The sequence below is a fragment of the Topomyia yanbarensis genome, chromosome 1 (assembly GCF_030247195.1).
Source record: "Topomyia yanbarensis strain Yona2022 chromosome 1, ASM3024719v1, whole genome shotgun sequence".
NCBI classification, from domain to species: Eukaryota; Metazoa; Arthropoda; class Insecta; order Diptera; family Culicidae; genus Topomyia; species Topomyia yanbarensis.
In genome coordinates, this window is record NC_080670.1 from 40,361,099 (window position 1) to 40,384,669 (window position 23,571).

The 23,571-nt window shown below is 41.0% G+C and overlaps 1 protein-coding gene across 14 annotated transcripts in view; it reads left to right on the plus strand.

The window, feature by feature from the left end:
• The window catches only part of LOC131677427 (solute carrier family 35 member F3), a 109,169-nt gene that overhangs the window by 57,697 nt on the left and 27,901 nt on the right, over window positions 1-23,571 (plus strand). For 10 of the 14 annotated variants that reach the window (XR_009303346.1, XR_009303344.1, XR_009303347.1 and 7 more), the window contains exons 3-11: window positions 126-264; window positions 329-621; window positions 677-1,294; window positions 3,298-3,426; window positions 3,513-3,702; window positions 3,877-3,966; window positions 4,277-4,406; window positions 9,811-9,880; window positions 15,119-15,148. Coding sequence is in view for 9 of the 14 variants with exons in the window: in XM_058957245.1 (XP_058813228.1) it covers window positions 177-264; window positions 329-621; window positions 677-1,294; window positions 3,298-3,426; window positions 3,513-3,702; window positions 3,877-3,966; window positions 4,277-4,406; window positions 9,811-9,880; window positions 15,119-15,148 (1,638 nt within the window). In the remaining 5 variants the exon portion in view is untranslated. The remainder of the gene's footprint in view (window positions 1-125; window positions 265-328; window positions 622-676; window positions 1,295-3,297; window positions 3,427-3,512; window positions 3,703-3,876; window positions 3,967-4,276; window positions 4,407-9,810; window positions 9,881-15,118; window positions 15,149-23,571) is intronic. The other 4 variants (XR_009303343.1, XM_058957251.1, XM_058957253.1 and 1 more) reach the window with 2 other exon arrangements.

Genomic DNA, 23,571 nt, shown 5'->3' on the forward strand with positions numbered 1-23,571 from the left:
ACGACCCCCCATTATCTCCCAATCGAGCGATCACGATTTTATCACCAAACTGATTGACGCCCTTGCGTTCGGACCACCAGGAAACTGATCTGTTCCCTTCCCTTCCGTTTTCTGCTCTTTCGCAGGTGCCCTAGGACGATGGAATCAATCAGCAACGAGCCGAAACCGTACGAAACATGATTGACAACATCATGACACGGGACAGCGAAATACCGGCCATATTCAATCCGAAACGTGTTCGCGCCCCTTCCGTCGTGGTGACAGGTAAGCATGCTCCGCCGTTCACCGACAGTTCTTAGCCAGCTTGTTCTAATCACTCAATCTGTAGGAGACTCGCCAAATGGACCGTTTGGCGGAGGAGGCTTTATCAACAATGTGCCACAAATCATGCACTCGGATTCGGTGACCTCGAGTCAGCACGATGGTCAGGACAGTCTGATCGGCGTGACCGTGACCGGAGCCGGATGCGAAACACCACCACCGGGAGTGTCTGTTGTGGCAGGCACAACGGTGGCCAACAACACTAACGCCAATGTCGCAACCGAGGGTACCGCTCCAACTACGGCGACATCCCGACTGAAACGATGTCGGGACTCGTGCTGTTCCGAACTGGCTCAGAAAGTTTGTGGCGGCAATTGGATTCTTAAATAAAACTATAACGCGGTTTCATTTTCAGATGTACTTTGGTGTATGTGTGACGATTCTAGTCACGGCCTCCTGGGTTGGAGCGACACATTGCATCAAATTCCTCTACCTGCGGCGAAATGCGTACGCTTCCACTCTACCGCCGCATTTGACGGCACTGATCACGGACAGTGAGCCGCTGCTGACAGCAGACGCCAACTCGTCGGCTCTGATCGTGCACGGGTTCGGACCGACCACTTCGTTCATGCCATCGACCATCAAATCGATCGTGACCTCGGACCGGATAACGCCACCCAGTTCGGCGCACATCTTTAACGCACCCTTCTTCGCGTCCTGGTTCTGTACGAACTTTTCGATCCTGTTCTTCCCGATCTACATCTTGGGGCGGGTAGCCATCAAAAAGTGTGATGGGACGGGTGAAGTGATTGGGGAAATTCTGCGTGGCTTCCGGGACCGGGGATTCACAATCGGTCGGTTCCTCAATCGCTGTCTGACCTTCTGCATACTGTGGCTGCTGACGACCTATCTGTACGCGCTCTCGCTAAAGGCGCTGTTAGCCACGGATGTGATGGCCCTGTTCGCCACCAATGTGGCGTGCGTTTACCTGCTGGCCTGGGTGATACTGCAGGAGCAGTTTGTGGGTGTTAGGGTAGGTATTTATCACGATTGTTCGAGAAAACAGTCCATGACGTTGCAGTTGATCTTCAGATTGTATTGGTTATATATGGCAAATAATCACATTTTTCATTTCGAACAATTGAAGGTGCCTTTTTGACTTTTCCACTATGTTTGTATAAGCTGGATTTTTTTTTACTTTCTTCCGCTTGCGCGGGCTCTGACCCTGTACGTTGACGTTTTCGTTGGTTCTTTCTCCGGATATTCAAATGTAGGTTGAATCGGTAGCAACTCCCTTCCTTCCCTTCCGGCCCAAGCGCTGCCCAGAACTCTTAATTGGTCCTTTTGTGGTCTTCCTTCGACCTGCTGGATCTTCTTCAGATTTTTAAAGACGAGAAAGAACGGCTCTCGGTTGTGACCGAAATTACAAAGGTCCTCTAGGACAAAGCAACTCAAAGCAGGCAAACGATCGTTCTTGCTAAGAGCACTTTACGCGGGATTATAGTGTATATATTCCAGCTGTAAGGGTAGAAATTGAAGGCGTTGACAACGATGAGAGTTTGACATGCGAGAATCTACTGCAGTACGGAATTGGCAGTTTTAGAGACCGCTTACTTCAGCCGGTGAAAATAGTACATTGTAAACGTTTGAATTCAGTATTAATTGCAGAAGATACCCTCAATCAAACTCTTTTACGAGTGACCTTCGCTGGAATCGTTTCACCGAACTACATCCTCTTGAATAAGGTTTCGTCTGTTTGTACCGCGGATCATGAATTGTTATAATGGTAAACAATTGAGCCATCCATTCCAGCAATAAGGCCCACTTTGGAAAGTGCAGTGCAAATCACGTGGATGATTCGTGCAGTAAGAATTCTGAAAGGTGTCCTTACTGTACAGAGTCTGCATGATATCTCGGCATGTCCCGCGTGCGAACTAAGCGGGGATAAACTAACACGCTCCCTTGCTGAACGTTCCAAGTGTTCTTTCGCAGAAAAGTTAAAAAAAAGTTACGAAATCACTCTCAACGAACCTCTCTCTTGCCTCCTAACAAGGGCTGGGCTGATGATGCAGAAGAGGGCACATTTACTATAGAATAGTTATAGAAAGCGGAGGAACATTGTCTCTTCAAAACTTCCTTGTAGATGCCAGAAGGTGTCCCTTGTATTACATTTTTGTCGTTAGTCACTTATCATCCAATATAGGTGCCCCTTTTTAAAATTTCGGAAGAAAAGTCGTGTTAAGGTCTTTTACTGTACTGGATGGATTTAACCAATTTCTTCGTTATTTTGTCGAAAATATGTTAAGCAATGTTGTATTGCATTTTGGAGTAGGTAAATCTTTCGGTAACTACTCGGAAATGGTAAAATGTTTTTGCTCATCTCAGTCAGAGCCGTCAATATGGTGCACCAACCCAACAGATTTGTTTCATTATCATTTCATACAGCTCAAAACTATATAGAGTGAATGCGAAGCATCTCCTCAAAGCGCTGTATAATAACGAGAAGAAAATATTTGTGAGCTATATACGGCCGGTAGATGAATCAGTTTGCGTCGTTACCTACCATAAAATTATTTTCATTTCTTAATTCGTGCTTGGTTACCGCTAAATTCATGCACTGAGCCGCAAATCTTGAAAAGAAAGAATTGTAATTTTAGTCAATATCTAATAGTCAACCTTTTTACACTACCTTAACTATGGCTGCGAAAGTCTGTCAATCTGAGTGTCACGCCAAAACAACTCTCAATTGGCGCACGGAAAACGATATATATTTCGATAATATTTCGTATTCGAGGTGTTAAACTTTCTAATCTCTAGATCGTTAATAAAAGGGATCATCTTTAAAATTTACACGCAATATTGGTTGCAGTATCTTTTCATATCCTTTCTTGTCAAAGGTTGTTAGATCCTCTCTCAGAACAATTTATTCTCAATATTTCTGTGTATTTAAAACAAGTTATCTACTGAAACAGAGTTAATTATGCCAAGAATATCGCTCCAACCATGCAACTGTTATTCGAACAATATTTCTTGCAGATCGTGGCCGTCATCCTGTGCGACACCGGAATCGCTCTCCTTGCCTACATGGATGGTATTACGGGTAGCCCAACGCTGGGTGGAGTTGTACTGGCAGCCCTGTCAGCTGCCGGTTATGCCGTATTTAAGGTTAGACAAACCAAACCGGCAGTTGTTCCGATAAATAACAAAGTTAAAATGCTTTTTACACTCTCGTTAACAAATCGTTGCTGCAGGTGATGTTTCGGAAGGTGATGGGCGATCCGCCGGTGGGTCAAATCGCGTTCACTTTCTCCTTCATCGGTTTTCTGAATGCGGCCATCCTGTGGCCGGTGTGCATCGCGCTGTACTTCACCGGTGCCGAGGTGATGCCCTGGGAGCCGCTGCCATGGATCGTGCTGCTGATGGCCAGCGTGTTGTTGCTAGGTGAGTTGTTTATCATCAGACTGCTGCGATCTGCAGCCAATCAGTTTTTAATTGGCGCACTTTTTTCTATTATATATGTGTTGTTTCTTCTATCCATTCTTTTCATGTGCTGTGCCGTGTCCGCCTCCCCGCTTACCCACCAACCACCGCTCCGCGACGGATGCATTTCGGCAGTTTTCCACATCTTGACGCAGTTTAGCAGCGCCGTTACGTACAATATGTTTGTTACATTAGGTTTAATTACGGCCGTACCAGTATCGGCAGGTATGTAACTGACGGACGCGCTTATGAAATTTCGGTGTGGAATGTGATCGCAAACAGACCCCCGACACGTCGCCGCGATAGCGACGCGACGAACCGCGTCGAGTGACGCTCAAGCCGGGCACACGCGCCTATTTCAAGTGCGGCATAGTTTCCGTTGTCCGTTGAGTTGTTTTGATCCGGCCAATGCCGATGGTGGCTCGGTACGGCAGCGCTGGCCCCGCTTGTAGCATCCGTACTCGACGAAAGGTACGTACCACGGTGACTTGAATAACCGTTTGCTTTTTGTCTTTTGTTGTTTTCTTCGTCACAGCACTGGACATCGTGTTGTACGGAGCGCATTTCGCCGGAATGAAGCTTTCGGGTATTATATTAATAGCCGTTGGTTTCTTCCTGGTCATGTTCCCGGATAACTGGCCCGACTATATCACCCGGCTGCTCAGGTAGGTCCACTCGCTTCCGCAATGGTTCAGCAATATTTCCAATTTTAGTTTGATTTTTTTCTGGATTAGGAATTTTTATGACATGGAAAAGGTACACGCTTATTCTCAGCTTCTTATTTCAACTAAAACCACATTTACTGAATAATGGGCAACATTTGTTAGATAGTTCATTTCCGTCAAAACAGTAAATAAATAGAAGTGGAAGTGACGAGTGGTGAGGCGGGGGGTATGATATAGTATCAATTGAGTTCTACAAGATGACGACATGAATGAACTCATGATGAATGAAGTTCACGTTTGACATTTCTCGGTGGTATATTTATCAATATTTACTTTGTCAGTTTCATGAGTTCGAGTGCAATGGGTGCTCATCTGTCGCATTTGAACTCACGGAACCACCGAGAATTGTCAAACGAAGTTCACCTGGCTCATTTTGTGGGGTTATGTCGGTTCGTGTAAAACCTAATATCGGAAGATGATAGCCTACTACGATCAGACATCATATTGAGCAATCTAACATGTTTTACTCTTTTTTGAGTAAAATTGCTTTTAGTGGCAATGAGTGGTTACGAAAAAGCGTGTAAGAAGAATCAAAGGGCATCTGCGGGTTAGTTGTGATAATCTGATTCTGGTAACTTGGCCATATCTGTTCCCTATTTGCCCTAGATACTTTATTTATTCTATTAATTTCGATGATTTATTTGTTATAGATTGGCATATCTTTTGAAGCACGCGCGATATATTTTTCATTCGAAAATTTTTTTTTAAACCAAAAAATGCTCAGAACATCCTTTGAACATGGATATTACTCAACTTCTATATTTTTTACGATAAATCATAGGTTTTGGCCATATTCATCATTCTTGTAATGCGATTTTCGAACAATTCTAAATGATTCCAGTTATATGGAAACGATAAATTTGAAAGTTTTAGTTTAAAAACGAGAATAATAGTGACTAGTTATGTAACTTAAAAACTTACATAGCAATGCTGGCTGAACAACAGCAGTTTTAGTAGTTCAGTTTAACAAATAAACTCGAATGTGAAGTTCCGCATGTCTTGTTTCCCTCTCGTTTTCATACCACAGACTAATAGACATAACACTATGAGGGAATTCCCTCAAAAACATCGATCCGACAATTTTCCCAGAACACTAGCTCCACCTTTTATTCACAGTCCCAAACACTCATTTACTGGTGGGTTACCCCTCAGGTTTGGGAACAATTTTTCACTAGTGGTCTATCCCCCATATGCTTGTTCGTATGTCAGTGGCGCCATAATTTCAAATGTGGCCACAGTCCCAGCTACAAATATATTTAAAATGACCGTTAAAGCGGGCGAAGCTTTGTTTTTGAGTGTTATGTCTGTTAGTCTGTGTTCATACATCAACTGAGTTTCGAACCGAGATATTATCCGATTGAAAATTGACTTATTTGACGTCTAGAACACCAACACAGTTACAATTACCTGTATGAGTACGAAAAAAGACACATCGGTTCTCCACCTGATTTAACCTCAGTTGGAAAAAATCCACCAGGTTTAATCTCAATCTCGCACTAACACAAATGCACATGGATTAATTGCACAAAAGTGTATAAAGATATAGAGGAAGGCCTATCAAACGCCTACTAACATTTCATGTTTTTCAATACCGTTGATCCCAGTTCGCAAGTCGTTCGTTTACTTTCAGATTTTACTAGCAATCGGTTCGTTCTTCAGCTTGGACGCTGTATACATAGATTTGCGGAGATAAAAACAGTAAAACTAGCAATCTGTCAATCTGAATGGGTTGCCGCTTATGCTTCTCCTCGCCAACCCAATCTTTCCTGCACTTTTTGACAGCTCGTTTGGTTACATCTTTCAAATTTTCGCCAGCCTGTGAGTAACGTGTCTGTAGATAGGACAATTTCGGACGATAGAAGTTGTGGTGGCTCGACATCTCGGTGTTTTGTTTACCATTTTTAAACCTGTGTAATACTCCTTCGTGATTAGGTTTTCAATAATGTCCCTGCACATATCGATTTATTGTACCATGGTCTGCGTGAATTTTCCCGTAAAATTGTTTTCTATTCATGCGGTACTATTGCTCCATGCTTCGCGATCGTGGTCTTTCTGATTCGTCTTTCACCATCGGGCGGGGCTTAACCCCTGCTGCGTTCATCTTCTTCAGCAATTATTTCTTAAACCAATCAATTTTTTCTTGGGTACTCGTATCTACCGCGGTCTCAGCTGTACCAACTATGACGGACACTTTCAATAGTGGCTTCTAGGTGGTTTGTTGTTTGTTTGTTTTCGCACTACACGGGTTTAGTTTGTTTTTTGGCCGTCTGACCCTTTGTGGCAGGGCGGCACAGATACCTCTACCAATAATTTCGGATTTTTGTAAACAAACAACTGTTACTGTTACAGTTGAGTGCATATGCGGAAAATCCAATCTCTTCTTGCTTACATAAATCTATTGTAAATCCCCTCCCTTTGATCTCTTCTATGGAAATCCTAAATCAAATATCGTTGATCTCATTGTTATTCCTGCAAAAGCTGGTTTTTATCCGTAAGGTATAATACGCTTTAAAAGCCTGGTCTGTAGTGTATTGGCGCTGTGTGGGACTCACGACTCATTTTCATGCCTAAGTACTAAAAACACTCCTTACTTTTTTTTCGCCCTTCTTTTCCACGGAACTACATAAACGTATTACTTGTTGGGGAGGCTAGTTCTGCTTTCTTCGCACCTCTTTCTTTTGCTCAAGAGTTTTCCGCAGCTATCTCGGAGCCCCACTTGATCCATGAAATGGCTCGACCTTTGAGCCATTTAGCTCTCGACTATTCTCTTACTTTTCGTCTCCATCTATAACGTCGCAATTTAGTCCTCTTCTCAGTTAGCTGCTGATTTCTCGAGCCGTTTAGATTCTGTTTCCATGAGTTCAGGTACCAGCCTTATCACGATATACTCAGATAGTCTCCGGCGGTGAACTCACTCTACTCCGACTCCGACGAAGTGTTTCCCGACAGAGGAATTTCTCCTGATACCGATACCCGCTTTCTCGACCCGTTTAGCTCCCAGCTTTATCGAGATCTACTCGGATATCATCCGGCGGTGAATCTACCCTACTCCGACTGAGAGTTCCCCGGCGGCAGAATTTTTCTCGGTACCGATGTCGGTTTCGTGAGCCATTTAGCTCCCCGCTTCGTCCCGGTCTACTCGATCTAATCCCCAGTAGTGGACCTAGCTTATTTAACGGGCCAGCCAGTAGGTGCCAAGGTCTGTCCAGTGATTCCGGGTGGAGCGCAGCTTCCGGTTTACTGGCGCTCCAACGACAAGCTGCTGGTTGTTCGACGGGTTTTACTAGATCTAGTCCCCGGGGGTGGATCTAGCCTACTCAAGAGCTACCCGGTAGGGTGTCGAGGTCGGTCCAGTGATTCCGGTGAAGCCTGGCGTCCGGTTCGCTGGCGCTCCGATAAACCAAACCCTGTGCTTCATAGCGTACTACTCATCTAGTCCCCGGCGGAGATTTCCCTTGCGCCGGATTTTCCCTTAACCCGATTCACCCGGCTAGTCTCATTGTTTGTATCTGGATGTGTCTTCCATTTGATGACATTTCCTGCAGGCACTATCTTGAGCCTTCCCTACATGAGCAGATGTGCTCTGAGAGGTTAATAATTCTCTTAGTTTTACGTAAGGCGAGCGAGTCTCTTTATGTACATTCTTGATTAACAAAAGGTTAGAAGAGCATCAAAGTGTTTGCCCGTCAGTTCTTAATTTCAGTCATCGAACTTCGTTAAAGTTGCTAGGTCAAAGTCCCGAGCATGACTCAGATGCCGTGAAATTAGATGCTACTCCCCTGCTAGCGCGTTCATCGGCCAACTCGTTTCATTCTAATCCCATGTGTCCGGCACACACATTAAAGTGATCTTATATTTGCTTGCCAGATCGATCAGAACTTGCCGAAAGCCATAAACGAGTTTGGATTCGAAGAACCAGGAATTCAAAACTCTAATACCGGCTAAGTTATCTGACAAAATTACCAACTCCTTGCCCCTCAGGTCGCTTCGAAGTGGATACTTTCTGTCACAGGTCCCATTCTAGAACGCCTTCAGGAATCGAACGGCCCCATTTATTCAGGCCTCCTTGTTGATATGGACAAATAATGGTGCTAAATTTAACATTGCTTTCACGGTACTCGTTGTGGCCGATCTCATTGCTCCTGTGATTGCCAGCCACTCTGTGAACCTATGATAGTTTCAGCCATGCCTTTTTGGACTTTGACTCACCAAACCATTGAAGCATATGGTCTGATAACTGTAGTGTAAAACCAGAGTTTCATTTATCCCTAAGAGACTTGGGCAAGCCATCATGTTTTTTAAGGTCGTTTTCGTAGTTGTTCTTTTTACACCAGTTTCATGTCACGTTTGTAGAAGTTTGTTCACGTACCGAAATCATATATTCATTCTTGTTCCCCAATATCACACGTAATTCGTTAGTTTGAATACCAGACCATCAGAAGTTTGTCCTTTACTAGGGCCCACAGAATGGGTGACAGCACTCCTCCTTGAGAACATCCTCTAATAGTTTTCATGGTTATTGTCTCTACGACACTGTTACAATTCGACAACACGTTGATTCTAAATCTCTGAATGTTATCAAAGTACATACTAGGGAGAAAACAAACAAAAACTGAACTAAGCTATTGATCAGCCAATATTGTTATATTTCTTATTTCAACTTATATCTTCCCCTAATTTATAATATGACTTGTTACGAGAATTTGTTATAATTCTGCTCTTACGTATTGAATGTTAGATTTTCTTGCAAAATTGTCAGTTTTTTTAACAGGAAAACATTTATTTTAGCATCCCGAAAGCAATAATCCATTGATAAAAAATAAAAGCGAACAAACAACATCACAGCGAATCCTTCGACACTAAATATTACTTTAAATTCTCTCAAATTTGTTCAAACGATCTGCTTCCTGCTGAGTTGTCTTGGGGTTATTAATTTAGAATTAGCATTAGAAACGTAACTGCAACCTCCGAAAGAAAAATATTTCATGCATCCTTTTTTAAGAATTTTTTAATGTTCTAGTACTGGTAACAAACTTGGCGCACTTTTTTTCGTACCCTACACTTGCCTTGTGATAAACAGCAGTTATCTTCGTTAACGTGCCAAAATAAAAAATAAAACAACATTTTATTTCTGCAAGCTTTGCATCCACAGCCGCCTTCGATTCGACACTTGCTTGAACTTAACTCCGATAAACTCCCGTCACTTGCGTGTGATTTTGTTTCCGACTCCTCTGTTCGTTAGACGTTTACATTAAATGACTACACAATATGTTTCCCCCCTTCGTCACCACACTTTATAAACAATACCACTCAACTGTGTTTGTGTTCCCACCAAAAATTACAGAAAAACTGGTCGTGCATTACTAAGAAACCAATGTTGTTGCCAATCCGGCGATCAAGATTACGAAAATTCGGTAGGAAAATTGTTTTGCAAAATTGTTTTTAACCCTCCCTTTCCCCTTCGTTCTAGAGTCCATTCTGTATTTGTTTTTCTTTTCTATCTGATCTACTATACACTTCTCCCGAATGATTATTTCGGTTTACGAAAATAAACTATGTATGTGTGAGAAGACCTGAAGTGCGCTACCGAAACAATTGTTTTTATAAGCTTCTTTCGCTAGGTTACTTTCATATGCTTTCAGTTTTACCGTCACAGATAAGCTTAGTTTTTTGACAGTTCACTAGTACTGTTTACATGGATTTTTAACATTTTTGCCGATTGTTTGTTTCGATCACAGTGAGATTCTATCATTCGCGACGTCGTTATAAAGGGAATAGAATCTGGTTTTATACTTGTACACAGTGGCAAATCCCTTGCCAGATCATTTGTTTCGATGCAAATTTGTCTGTACATCATCTTGTGCCTTACGAAATTTTGTCCGGTAATAAATCATGTTTCCGGATTTTTCAGGGCTCAGACTTAGTATTCATTGTTTGCGCATCGTTCTTCATTTCACTTTCCTCTGTTCACTTCTAGGGAAAAATGTTCAATAGGACTTAAGTAACGTTGAGAACTTCTCTTTGTGTGCTTTTTTTTCGATTGTGACGGCATTACTATTAAACTTTCCACCAATTTTCTAGTACAGATCGACAAGTGGCTATATTGACATTATATTATGCAAAGATTAACGAATAAATGTGAAGGCGACCGAGTAATTAGAAGTCAAAAAGTAAACACAGAGAACCTTTTCTTAGATGGTAGTTGTTACTTAGGTCCTATTGAACATTTATCCCAGAATAATTGAGTTTGTCGCTAGGGGCTGATCACCCTAGGAATGTATAACAAATTTGCATTAAATTAGAAAAAAATGCATTTCATATCTATTTCTGCATCAACTTTGCACTCCCCGCAGAAAAGTCTGTTTAACAGGCGTCCTACGCTGATCCACTTTGAACTAGGGCTAGTTTTTTCTAGCGTTTTGACGTCTTAGGGTGCTTACAGAGTGGCGGCGAGAAGCTGAGCTGGGGCTGGTACTGACATAAGAGTGCGAGATGCGAGAAACCTGCTTGCAGCATATTAAATGGAGCCTGTCAGAGTGAAAGCGGGTAGTCGGCGCCGATCCTCTCGGCTTTCACTCTGACATCACCCATTTGGTTTGCAGCAAGCAGGTTTCTCGCATCTCGCATTCTAATGTCAGTTCCAGCGCCAGCTCAGCTTCTCGCCGCCACTCTGTAAGCACCCTTAGGGTGCTTACAGAGTGGCCGCGAGAAGCTGAGCAGGGGCTGGCACTGACATTAAAATGCGAGATGCGAGAAACCTGCTTGCAGCATATCAAATGGAACCTGTCAGAGTAAAAGCAGGCAGTCGGCGCCGATCCGCTCAGCTTTCACTCTGACATCATCCCTTTGGTTTGCAGCAAGCAGATTTCTCGCATCTCGCATTCTAATGTCAGCATCAGCGCCAGCTCAGCTTCTCGCTGCCACTCTGTAAGCATCCTTAGGCCGCTTAGGGTGCTTACAGAGTGGCGGCGAGAAGCTGAGCTGGCGCTGGAACTGACATTAGAATGCGAGATGCGAGAAACCTGCTTGCTACAAACCAAATGGGTGATGTCAGAGTGAAAGCCGAGCGGATCGGCGCCGACTGCCGCTTTCACTCTGACAGGCTCCATTTAATATGCTGCAAGCAGGTTTCTCGCATCTCGCACTCTAATGTCAATACCAGCCCCAGCTCAGCTTCTCGCCGCCACTCTGTAAGCACCCTTACAGAGTAGCGGCGAGAAGCTGAGCTGGTGCTGGTACTGACTTTAGAATGCGAGATGCGAGAAACCAACCTGCAGTAAAGTAAAGGAATGATGTCAGAGTGAAAGCAGGCAGTCGGCGCCGATCCGCTCAGCTTTCACTCTGACATCATCCCTTTGGTTTGCAGCAAGCAGGTTTCTCGCATCTCGCATTCTAATGTCAGCATCAGCGCCAGCTCAGCTTCTCGCCGCCACTCTGTAACCACCCTGAGGGTGCTTACAGAGTGGCGGCGAGAAGCTGACTTGGAGCTGGAATTGACATTAAGATGCGAGAAACCTGCCTGCAGCAAAGTAAAGGGATGATGTCAGAGTGAAAGCGGGCAGTCTGTGCAGATCTGCTCGGCTTTCGCTCTGACATCACCCATTTGGTTTGCAGCAAGCAGGTTTCTCGCATCTCGCATTCTAATGTCAGTTCCAGCGCCAGCTCAGCTTCTCGCCGCCACTCTGTAAGCACCCTTACACGCAACGCAAAATACATTATGGATTTCTATTTTGATGGAAAGAATTGCATTTAATTTCGCTGATTTTTGAAAATGCATCACAAGTGATCTGCCCCCAGGTTTGTCCTGTTCATTTTTGCACTCCAAGCTTCCAGCATCGCTTTTCATTTTATGCCAGCTCTCTGACAGCCTTAGTTTTTGAAGTCGTATAGATACAAAGTTCCAAACAAGTTTGTTTTACGACTTACCTTAATTTCTGTTGTTACGATGTTTTTCAACCATTGCAAAGTTTATGTTGAGCAACAAGTTGTTAAAAATTAAAGGTTAAACCATTTTATGATCGAACCAAAATGTTTAGTGTTTTGATTTTTATGACAGCGATGCTATTTTTTCCGCAAAGGGCTAATTTATTTTTCACACTTCGCTTTTCACTTTTCATTCATATTATTTAGTATCGCTATTTGATTTCAAACTGAACAATCGGACAATAATCGACATGTATTAATCCGTGTTTCTGTAATTTTCACAGAAACCATTTTCACCTAATTTCTGAACTTAAGTAGTGAAATGTCTTGCTGTAGGTGTATTTGTTTCCCTTTCAATTGTTGGTAAAGTCCAATAGAAGTAGGCGTTGAAACTTTTTCGTGTCGCTTGCTCAGTTTATCGTGCGTATTCGAATTTTAATCAGTACGGATATTTAGCGAAACAGCGGCGTTCTTTGAAACTTAATTTAAGGGGACCTTCTCCTGGATTCGGCGGAAAATCAAGCAATAATTGAGAATTTTTTGTGGAAATACGAAGACATACGAACTTCTACTTTTGAGTTTTTATTCGTTGCTAGCTAATACCAATTGCGCGTTGCTGCGACTTTTAACGAAATAGGAGAAAAACACAATTTGTTCCGAAGCGCCATCTAGCGGGTTTATCTGCCCGCTAGATGGCGCTTCGGAACAAATTGTGTTTTTCTCCTATTTCGAACCAATAGCACACAAACACGTTCCATAACAAATGCCTACTATGTACAAATATTTATGGCAATCGGTTAAGCCGTTTGAAAGCCTATCTTCTGTATATATAAAAGTCAATGTTTGTATGTATATGATTTATGGACTCCCAAACGGCTTAACCGATCGCCGTCAAAATTTATACGTAGTAGGCATTTGTTATGGAGCGTGTTTGTGTGCTATTGGTTGTGGAGTTTCTGCCCGACAGATGGCGCTTCGGAACAAATTGAGTTTTCCTCCTATTTTGATGAAAGTCGCAGCAACGCGCGATAGGTATCAGCTAGTAAATCATATACATACAAACATTGACTTTTATATATATAGAAGATAGATAGAGAGATTTATCGATAATTAGAAAATGATAATTATTTCTCGAAAACTCAAAATGACGGCTTCAAAATTGAGGATCTCGTCTATCTCTGCGCGTGAAACATCGTCCTACTTTGTCAAGTGCAGGGCCTCTCGTAGTTAAGTGAATTGAGAAATGCATATAATTTATTAAAATATGTAAAATTTCCTATGATTTATACCTAATTTCAACAAAAAAATTGAATAAAATAAAACAATTTTATAGACGTTAAAAAAAGAAAATGAAACTTGTCTCTTTTTTACTGTAATCTTGTTCAAAAATTATAAAAAAATCATTTTTAGCCCCATTCATGCTAATGTTAGGTATAAGCCAGACAAAAAAGTTTATACTTCCAAACAATTTTTGAATAAAGGAAATCAGACCAATAGAATAAGGCCTATTCCTGATGTTAGCAGAAAAAACGAAGGTTTCGAGAAAAACGCAATTTTGAAGCCGCCATTTTGAATTTTCGCAAAAAATCATTTTCTGATTATCGATAAATTCTTAAGTCGGACAGATCAAAAACAGAAGTTCGTATGCCTTTTCATTTTTTCACAAAAGATTCTCAAATATTGCTTTGCTTTTCCGCCGACTCCAGGAGAAGGCCCTTTAAAAAAGAAAACAATTTTAAAGCATAAAATGTTCACCACGGCGTAAAAATATCCAGGAGAAAAATCTTAAAGTAACAGTGACAAAGACCGTTAAGTTTGCTCCAGGGAGTACACTTCGTTCGGCAGAACTAACCTCACTTTTCTTTTTTTATGAGAATTTAAGATCCCGACTTTTCAGAAATTATGCTTCAATTATAATTAAATTTAAAGAAAATAGCTTTCCGTTCACCGATAACAAACATTTTCGTTCGCTTGTTGTTTCTAAGAACTTCAAATAAATTATCAAATTCTTTGACATAAAGGAACAGATCTTAATGTTCCAAAACAAATTCTTTATTCTATTTACTTAATTAAACTAGAACCAATACTAACCACTGAATGTATGTATTGTTGCTTCACTTTAAGTATTATTAGTGTTACTATTGCTGCAATTATAGTATCTTTTCCAATCTGGTAATCTGTTGAGTACGTTGCTCTCACTCTGTCTTTTTACATTCACGTCTAAAAGAAACAATTTCAAACAGCTCTATCTTGTAATACTCGACCTGTCTGTTTCTGTAGTTGAGTCCTTCAACCATGATCAACCCAACCCAATAGATTCTAGTAACTCTAAGTTCGATTGCTTACATCTACCTGCTATCTAATAATAGTCGCGACTCGAGTAAAATCCTATCCTAACCTACCGTAACACCCTATTATTCTTAGACGGAAAATTGCAAAAAAAAACGTAATCTGTGACAATCAAACTCAATTCATGTCACGTTAAGTATTTTTTAACACTTCCGGCCTACTATACTAGTATTCAAATCCACAGGCTAATTCCTATTTCCCAACTGTTTTGATATCTGCAAGGGGAATAATTTATCTTTCACACCTTGCAGCTGTCAATTTTCAACCTCTGTCAAATTTCTCTTCTCTCTCTATCTCTGTCTCATACCAATTTTGCGTAGCAAAAAAAAACATCTTATTTTCCTATATAAAAACCAAAACATATTTCACTATTTTTCCAGAAATATCATCTTGTTGGGTCACAACGCGAGGTGAGTTCAATCCCGTACCTAAATCAAACTAAATATTCTGCCATTTATTTCTCTCTTTTCTTTTTACATCAGTAGCTTGAACCTTCCCCCGTAAACAGCATTTTCTATAGAAAGACTTTTTTTCGCGCGATTAGCAACAAAAAAAAAACACCGGGAGCTTTTCAAATGATGACACACAACTCGGATCCTAGCATCACATTTCAAGAGCTCTCCGTTTTTTTGTTTTCTGTTTTTAGATGCTCTATGTTACTTAAAAAATGACACGCACATCGCGTACACGATAGATTGGAAGCTGAACGCGTGTTAAAACGATGCGACACATTATATAGCAAAAAAATTACATTTATCGCATTACGAGTGCTTGCACACTGTGCTGATTCGGTTCAGCGAACGTGAAAGGTTTCGGGGGTTTGTTATGTAGTTTTTTTCGCTACCGGCAGCTGCATCACAAACAAAAGAAAAATCTGTAGCTTTAGATCGTAACGCACCTTCCTCTATGTGGAGAATCGCAGATTCATGGCCTCCCCTGATTGTATTCGACTAATTTTATTTATTTGACAATTGTGGTCAGGAAAGGTCGTTCATTATAGTCTTCTTCCAGTATTTGATTCTTAAAATGTTAAAACAATTTTTTTTAATGCATGAACAAAAGTTTGTGTACAGGTTTAACGGTTTAAAATTTAAGGGTGAGTAGAGAAATCGGTCCTTAGTGAATATTATACTTATCACATTTTAGACAAATATCTTCCATTTATACAAAATTAAACGGATGCCATTTGTCTAAACTTCTTCCAGTTGATTCGGAAAAAATGGGCAAAAAACTTATTCATGTTTACTCTAGGTAGCTACTAAAGTAAGAAAAAGGAGTCGTTGGTGCATTCAATAAAAACCGCTTTTCTAGAGTATCGAAAAACTGACACGAGTGACTGGTCTGTTTGGCTCTGAAAGCACCATAACCTATGATTAAAACCATTAGCGGCGGCCTCCACCAACCATAACTGCTAAAGCCAATCGAAGGATGAAATTATCTATCACTCACTGAGACTGACCCTCTTTTGCCGACTGAAGGTCATCTTATACCTCGCGATTTTGCTCCTCACGTGCAAATATTTTATATTTTCCGTGATTGATAAAAATCAAACCAAAAAATGCTTTTCGAAGTGTATATTTAAACGCGGAAAACGTTGCGGATCACTAGCAATACAGTATGAAAGCAATGAAGTCATGAAGTCGTGTGCAGTTTTTAATCTATTAAATGAATAATAAATAGAAATTATGTTATGAAATTAACAGTACAATACCTTCCATTCATTCACCTTGCGCTCTAACATTTTTAGGGATAACTGTCAAAAATTCTAACCCCTGTGCCAGAGACGATGGTCATGTAAGACCGATAGCGTCAAACAACTATCTGCTTTTCGAGAAATTCAATTTAAAGTAGTGCCAAATGCTTAAGATTTGGGTAAATATATAATTATTACTTTTGGAATGCTGAGCGTTTTGAATCGATTGTGGTTCACCAGGTGTATTAATTTAACAATGCTCATGTTTTGGTATATTTAACTTTACAGGATCTCCTCTAGTTGTCCAACTACAAAGCGTCTGAATGCCAAAATCTCATGTCAAAGTCACTTTGACAATCAATCTGACAATAATTAGATATTGCTGTCTGCTTTAGAGAATTTCTGACATCTGTCAGTCGGTCCAACTGGCGAATCAAATTCTTAAGTTGGACAGAGAGTGCGACCCATCCAGCGAATCACGACTGTACTGTTTTAGTGTTGGCATGATAATTTGAAATACTTAACCACCCTCAACTGTGCAGACTTTTATTTCAACTTAGCCTACATTATCCATCAATTACAAACGATTTGCAGGAAAGTTCTCCCCCAGCTTCGCCACATCAGCAGTAAACATTTGTGTTTTATGATCCGAAGAAAACCTAATCTGATGTCATAGCCACTGTGAACTACTATACGCGGTTACGGGCGAACGTCTGTGTACCACTTAGCATGCAAATTCGCGAAACAATGGCCTACCCTACTTGAGTTGTAACAGTAATGTCAATGTTGGCATTAAAAGTTGTTGCGAAAAAGTCGTTGCATTTCAGATATGTCCCCCTGTTTTGGGTTGATAAATTCCCGATTCCGTCGCAACCAAGATACCTACAGATTTGCCAATCATGACTTTTAATTCGAATCCAATACTAACAAGGAGCGGACTCACCTAGAAAACGATAGTATAAATCGTGATCGAAAATAGGGACCTCTACCTGTGCAACGGTTTATACGCAGTTTCTGCTCGATAAATCAGCACCATTTGGCCCCAAGGTCGAACAACCGATATTAAAACTGTCATTTATTTACCCCCGTTCCGCTTCGGAGATGGGACAGATTTTCCACGGTCGATAGGGGTCGCGGCGTAGCCTACTGTGGTAGCACATGTTCGTTAGGGCTTAGGTAACCATAGGGTAAAACATGGAGAAGATCGACAAGAAATTGAATTTGGTTTATTTTTTTTCATTATCTTGTATTTTGTAGTTGTATCTGACAACTTGGTCTTAATGAAAAACCTAATATAATTTTCACTTAACTAATTAAAAATACGCATGGTTTGTAAACGTTGTCGAAACGTGCTACTTGACATAATAAAATCGAAAACATTATGTCAACCCTGAAGACGCATGCCAATGGAATTGAAGGGGTCAATTGAAACAAAAGCTGATTTTCTTAGTCTTGGCTGTAGAAATTGCGTGGAATTCAGCAATTCTCAACCTGGGGCCCGCGGACCCCAAGGGGAGCGTGAAGTAGTTTCCAGGGTTCGTAAGGAGCTGTTTTGTAACAGATTTAAAATAATGTTTGGATGGTACACAAAATGGATGTTAGGCAGTGGGGGTCCGCAACAACCCTGGATGATTTCGAAGGGGTCTGCGGGCCGAAAAAGTGTAAGAAGTGCTGTCCTGGATGGAAGGACACGCTCAGGAGCATAAATCCGAAGCCGTCCAAGCAGTTCTACATTGTCGCTTTCAGCACGAAGAATTTTTGCTCCAAAGACAGCTTGATATCTATCATACGACGATTCTGCAACGTTTCGATGGCCAGAAAAACACAGCGGCCTTCACAAGGGAGCATATTTAGCGGATCTTGCCAGGGGTGGTTTCGAAGTGCGTTTTTAACAAACTTGCGTGGGATGAGTTCAATTCTAGCGATCCATACTGCCTCATAAGGGGACCACATATTATTCCAACATCGATCGGGCAAGCGAGCAGTAAAGTGCGCCTGAACACAAGGGATTATCAAAGTCAGGAGCAGTTTTTAAAATAAAACCTAGTTGTCGGTTAGCTTTGTTGACTATCCTGGAGCAATACATCTTGATTGTCAATTGTGAGTTATGTAATACACCAAGATCCAACACTTCATCGATGCGATTGAGTCGCTACCCCTTGAATAGTGTAGTCGTAAATTGTAAACGCTTTCAGAAGCGACAGAATCAAATATTTCGGGATGCCCTAGCAAACAAAACGATACAGGAGCTCTTGAAGATACCTGCTATCAGCTTCACACTGTATTGCAAGACAAATTTTAAGATTATCAGCGTAAATATCCACCGTTGGCTAGGAGGATTTGCAAACGTCGCTGAAAAATAGTGTGAACAACAGAGGACTCAGATTGTTTCCTTGGGGCGCGCCGGAGAGCGAATAAAACCCGATGAGAGAATAAACGTCACCTAGGGACCATTCATAAATTACGTAACGCTTTTAGGGGGGGAGGGGGTTCGACAAGTTGTTCCATATTGTGACATAGGGGGGAGGGGGAGTAAGCTAGATCGTTACGAAACATGTTTTCCCCCAGGAAAATTTTTTTTTAAGGAATTCGTTACGTAATATGGGAGGGGAGGATAAAGAAATTTGTGACAATTTGTTACATGGGGGGAGGGGGAGTCAATTTTGGGCAATTTTTGCGTTACGTAATTTATGAATGGTCCCCTAGGTGCATCGATTTTCGCGGACCATTCTCCTTGCGTTTTGAATTAGCTTGGAGCATTGCATTGCACGTTTTGGATTCCAACGCAAATCAGTAGTAACTTGTATACAAACATCGATTGTAACCGCGAGAGATGCGACTAACTTCAACCAGACTGGAGCGCCACCTACCCAAGGTACGAAGAGGGACATTGGACCAAGCAGGCGAACGACGATGACGGAAAAAATTAAAGGGTTGTGTACAGGACACGACCACGGTGACATTAAAAATGTAGCTTTTTTCAAGAGCGTGCAAATGAATTTTATCTATCACACATATCGACTCACGTTCTTGTTCACTCGCCTGTTTTCATATGTTACAATTTGCTATATACCCTCCCCATCAAAACATAATTTATTGAAGGTCTTTTAACGGTAATCTATTAATTAATCAAGTATCTCACTAGGCGATTGGCATTATTTGGCTGATCCATCTAGTAAAAATAGGCTGGTCTGTCCAGAAAATATATTCAAAAGAAAAGTTCCATATTGAGAGCTGTGATGAGGAAGCCCACGCCCGCCAACGGAAATATACAGATTCTCCATGAAATATGAAATTTCATTTTCCATTTATATTTTCAATAATATGCTAATGAACTTAAGTAAACAATCTTAAGTTTAAGTATTTCTTGATCGATTAGTGGTGGAAAAAATGAAATTATTTGATAAATTACATTGTTATGCAACGTTCGCACTACCAGTTAAAACGGGTTTTTATGCTATCTTGGTGACATTTTTTTTGTTGCTAATTATTAAAACGTGTTATAACTCTGTAGTGTAAACATTGTATTATTAAACCAATTCTGCAGCGTTTTATGTTATATAGGTGTTTTATGTGGTAATAGGACTGACATAATTATATCTTCAATACAGCGGTTTGTTTCATAATTTAAAAGATTTATTTTAAAATTTAAATTAGTATACCCAACCGTTCTATTTGTTGTATACTTTAAAACGCAATTAGAACTGTGTTTTAAATACATAGGGTAGGACAGATATTCTGACTGGATAAACTGGGAAAACAATTTTAACTCCAGTAACGCTTAAGGCATGGCTTGAATTTGAATCGAAAAAGAACACCCGCTTAAACTGCTGCTGGGACGGTAAGTTCTGTTTTAAAATTTTCCGTTGTGTGCAGTACAAAACAAAAGTGTTTGAAATTAGAAAACAAAAAGTTCTGCTGGGAATGTGATTGTTTCCGATGCAATTACACTCAGATTTTTCACGCAGGGGAAACCGCGTAAATTAAAAAAAAAAACGCGTTAATGAAAACCGCGTAAATTTCAAAATCCGCGTAAAAAAACCTGAGTGTACTCTCCTATATAAAATACTACGCTGCTGAACAGTGCAATAACTACAGAAGCACGTTTTCAGATGCCTTACTGATAAAAAACATATAACCGAAATATGAAACATGAAAACCAATAGGCTCTTTACCCTACGCAGCTACAAAGCGCCGTAAACATGGATTAACAAGTTGCAACGCACACGCATGCATAAAAATAAATATATATTTTTCAAACGCTACACTCTTAAGCAGCACACACCGTATTGAATTCAATCCAAACCACCCCGCCCACCCACTTTGCAAATCATTCTGTGACACCGTGCTGGTACCCGAAAAATCCGCACACGGCCACCGCTGCCGAAAATGCATAGCGTCTACCGCTTATTGTAGTGCCCAGACGCTGCAGCCATGATCTTACCCGTTCGACATAAGAACAAAAACTGATTCAAACGGGTACGCGTCACCTCTATTTATAAACTAACCGTATATGGTTTAGTCACTTAGGGTGAAGCCAGAGTGGGCGCGATGCGAAACGCGACGCGATGCGATGCGAACTGCGTGCGATTTCCAACACGACATGATAGCCAGAGTGAACGTGACTGGAAGCGATGGTCATATGCGTTATACGTAAACAAAAATTTCGTTGAAGTGTCGAACGGATTGCGAGCTGAAAAGTTTCTGTGAAAATGAGCTCAGACGAAAAATATTTCATGTCCGAATGCGTACGCGATTCCTTTTTTAGAAACCATAAAGATTTTGGAATTCATCCGATCAATAGGAAAAGAGAAGACGTATCCCCACCTGCACCAAGATTTGCTAAATTATCCAAAAAAATTTCGCGACTATACCCGTGTGAGCATCGAAATGTTTGATTACATTTTAAGCCATATTGAAGTTGTTCTCACTAAAGAGTGGACCAACGTTATTAAAACTCCCATAGAACCACGAGAGAAACTTATAATCACGCTAAGGTAATGCTAGACCTCTCCCTTCCCCGTCGTAGTATGTCTTCACGAACTGCAAAGTAATCACCCCTTAAAAAATAATGTTAAATTTGTAGAATACCACAAATTAATTCTACAATTTCTACGATATATCGTGGCATATTAGCAAAATGTATAAGCTGTTTTTAGATTGAATTATTAAATTGTTTTATTTAAGAACCAATACAGTGCAATATTTCTAGGCTTCTGGCAACGGGTTTGTCGTTCAATGCACCATCCTACACGTTTCGTATTGGAAGATCTACGGCCGCTAAAATCATTAAGGAGTCTTGCATTATGGATAAAGCTTCAGCCAATTCATATGCCACAGCTAACCCAACATTTATTTATACAAAGAGCGTAAGATTACTGGACTTTGTGGAGCTTCCCTCATTGTTATGGCAGCATTGATGGAAAGCACATTCGAGTCCATTATCCGCCGCACTCTAGGACAATGTTCTACAACTACAAAAAGTTTTTTTTTGTAGTACTTGATGGAATCGGGAAAACTAGGCATTCCATCAGAAAGTAATCTCCCCGGAAACAAACATATCCATGATGAAGCTTACCCGTTGTTAAAACATGTTTTGCGACTATATGCTCAACGAGATATCACTGTTTCAGAAGAATATTTTAATTCTAGTCTTTCAAGAGCAAGGAAATCGATCGAGTGTGCTGTCGGGGCAATAAATGCTAAATGGAGACTGCTATGGAAACCAATTGAAAGGAACGGCCTAAGATACTACCAAAGCTTTCTGTATTTGTCGCAATGTTATCATTGATAGGGAAGGATGTATAGATGTTATTATGAAGAGTGAAGATTTCTTACAAAACGTTCAAAAGCCCACACATAATCCTGTCTGTTGCAGCACAATTCGAAGCCGAAGCTTCTTTAGGGGATTTCTTTACATGGGGTAGCGGGCTATCAAAGAAAGTTTTATATCAAGCAGTTCTAGCTTCCTTTGCTCAAGCTCTAAAAGATATTCTGCTTGAGCGTTCTTTTCATTATTCTTTTTATATCGTTGGGTGGGGAGCGAGACAGGAGCACTTGATGATCGCCCAGTGAAGGTATCAGCTACCTCCATTGTTGACTTGGTAGGATTTCAAAAAATCCTTCCAATGCCTTGACGTCCTCAAATACCTCGCTGTTGGAAAATCGAGGCTTGAGATTGCCAATTGCTTGCCTGGACTACATTTGTTGCCGCAAAAAGTAGACTTTTGAAATGCGGTCAGCTAGAGCAAACGCTTTGGTCACCAGCATCCTCGGATCTGAACACCGGCAGCTTGCACAGTTCGCGCCAAAAGTGTCACGCAACTTTTTACACCTTTTCTGTGCAACATCGTCTGAAATTTAAAAATATATAGAGTTTAGAGCAAGTATAACATTTGAGAAAATGTCGGTCACTCACAGTACCCATTAATAACAATTTAAAAATTGTGCATCGATTTTACTTACCAAGTATTCCCCATTAATCCAAAACATATTTCCAACATTGGTTCACAAGAATCCGGTGCCGTTAATGGCGGGGTTGTTGGTCCCACAGTGCACACCTTTGGAAGATAGCTCCAATGCGTGCTTCGACATCGACATAAACATCCTCTGTCACCAAAGTAAAAGCAAATTTTGAATTTGTCAGCATCTTTTCGCGCGAAAAACCTGTGCACGTACTGGTTGGTCGCGCGTCGCGCAAAAAATCGCTTAGCGCATCGCATCGCGTCGCTTCCACTCTGGCATGTACTGTATTATTTTGCAGGAAACAAATGAACGGAGCTCGGTCGCGCGTCGTCGTGCTATCTGTCAAAAATCGCTTCGAATCGCGTCGCGTCGCGAATCGCGTTCACTCTGGCATCCCCCTTAGGTGCGAGTGTGTGCAAATGCCAACGTTACCGAAAACCGATAGCGCTTATTGGCGATTCTACGTTGAAACCGCTCGCAGATAGCGCTGGAAGGAAAGTGTTGCTGATTTTATTCTGTTCTGTCATAGTGCATATATTTTCTGTAAACATTGGTAAAAAATGACTTTTAAAACCAAATTACCGATCAATTTGTTGATAATTGTTTATGAAAATGGAGGAAAATCATCATTTTATCAGACGATGAGTAAACATCTTGCGAAAAGAGTGTAAAACA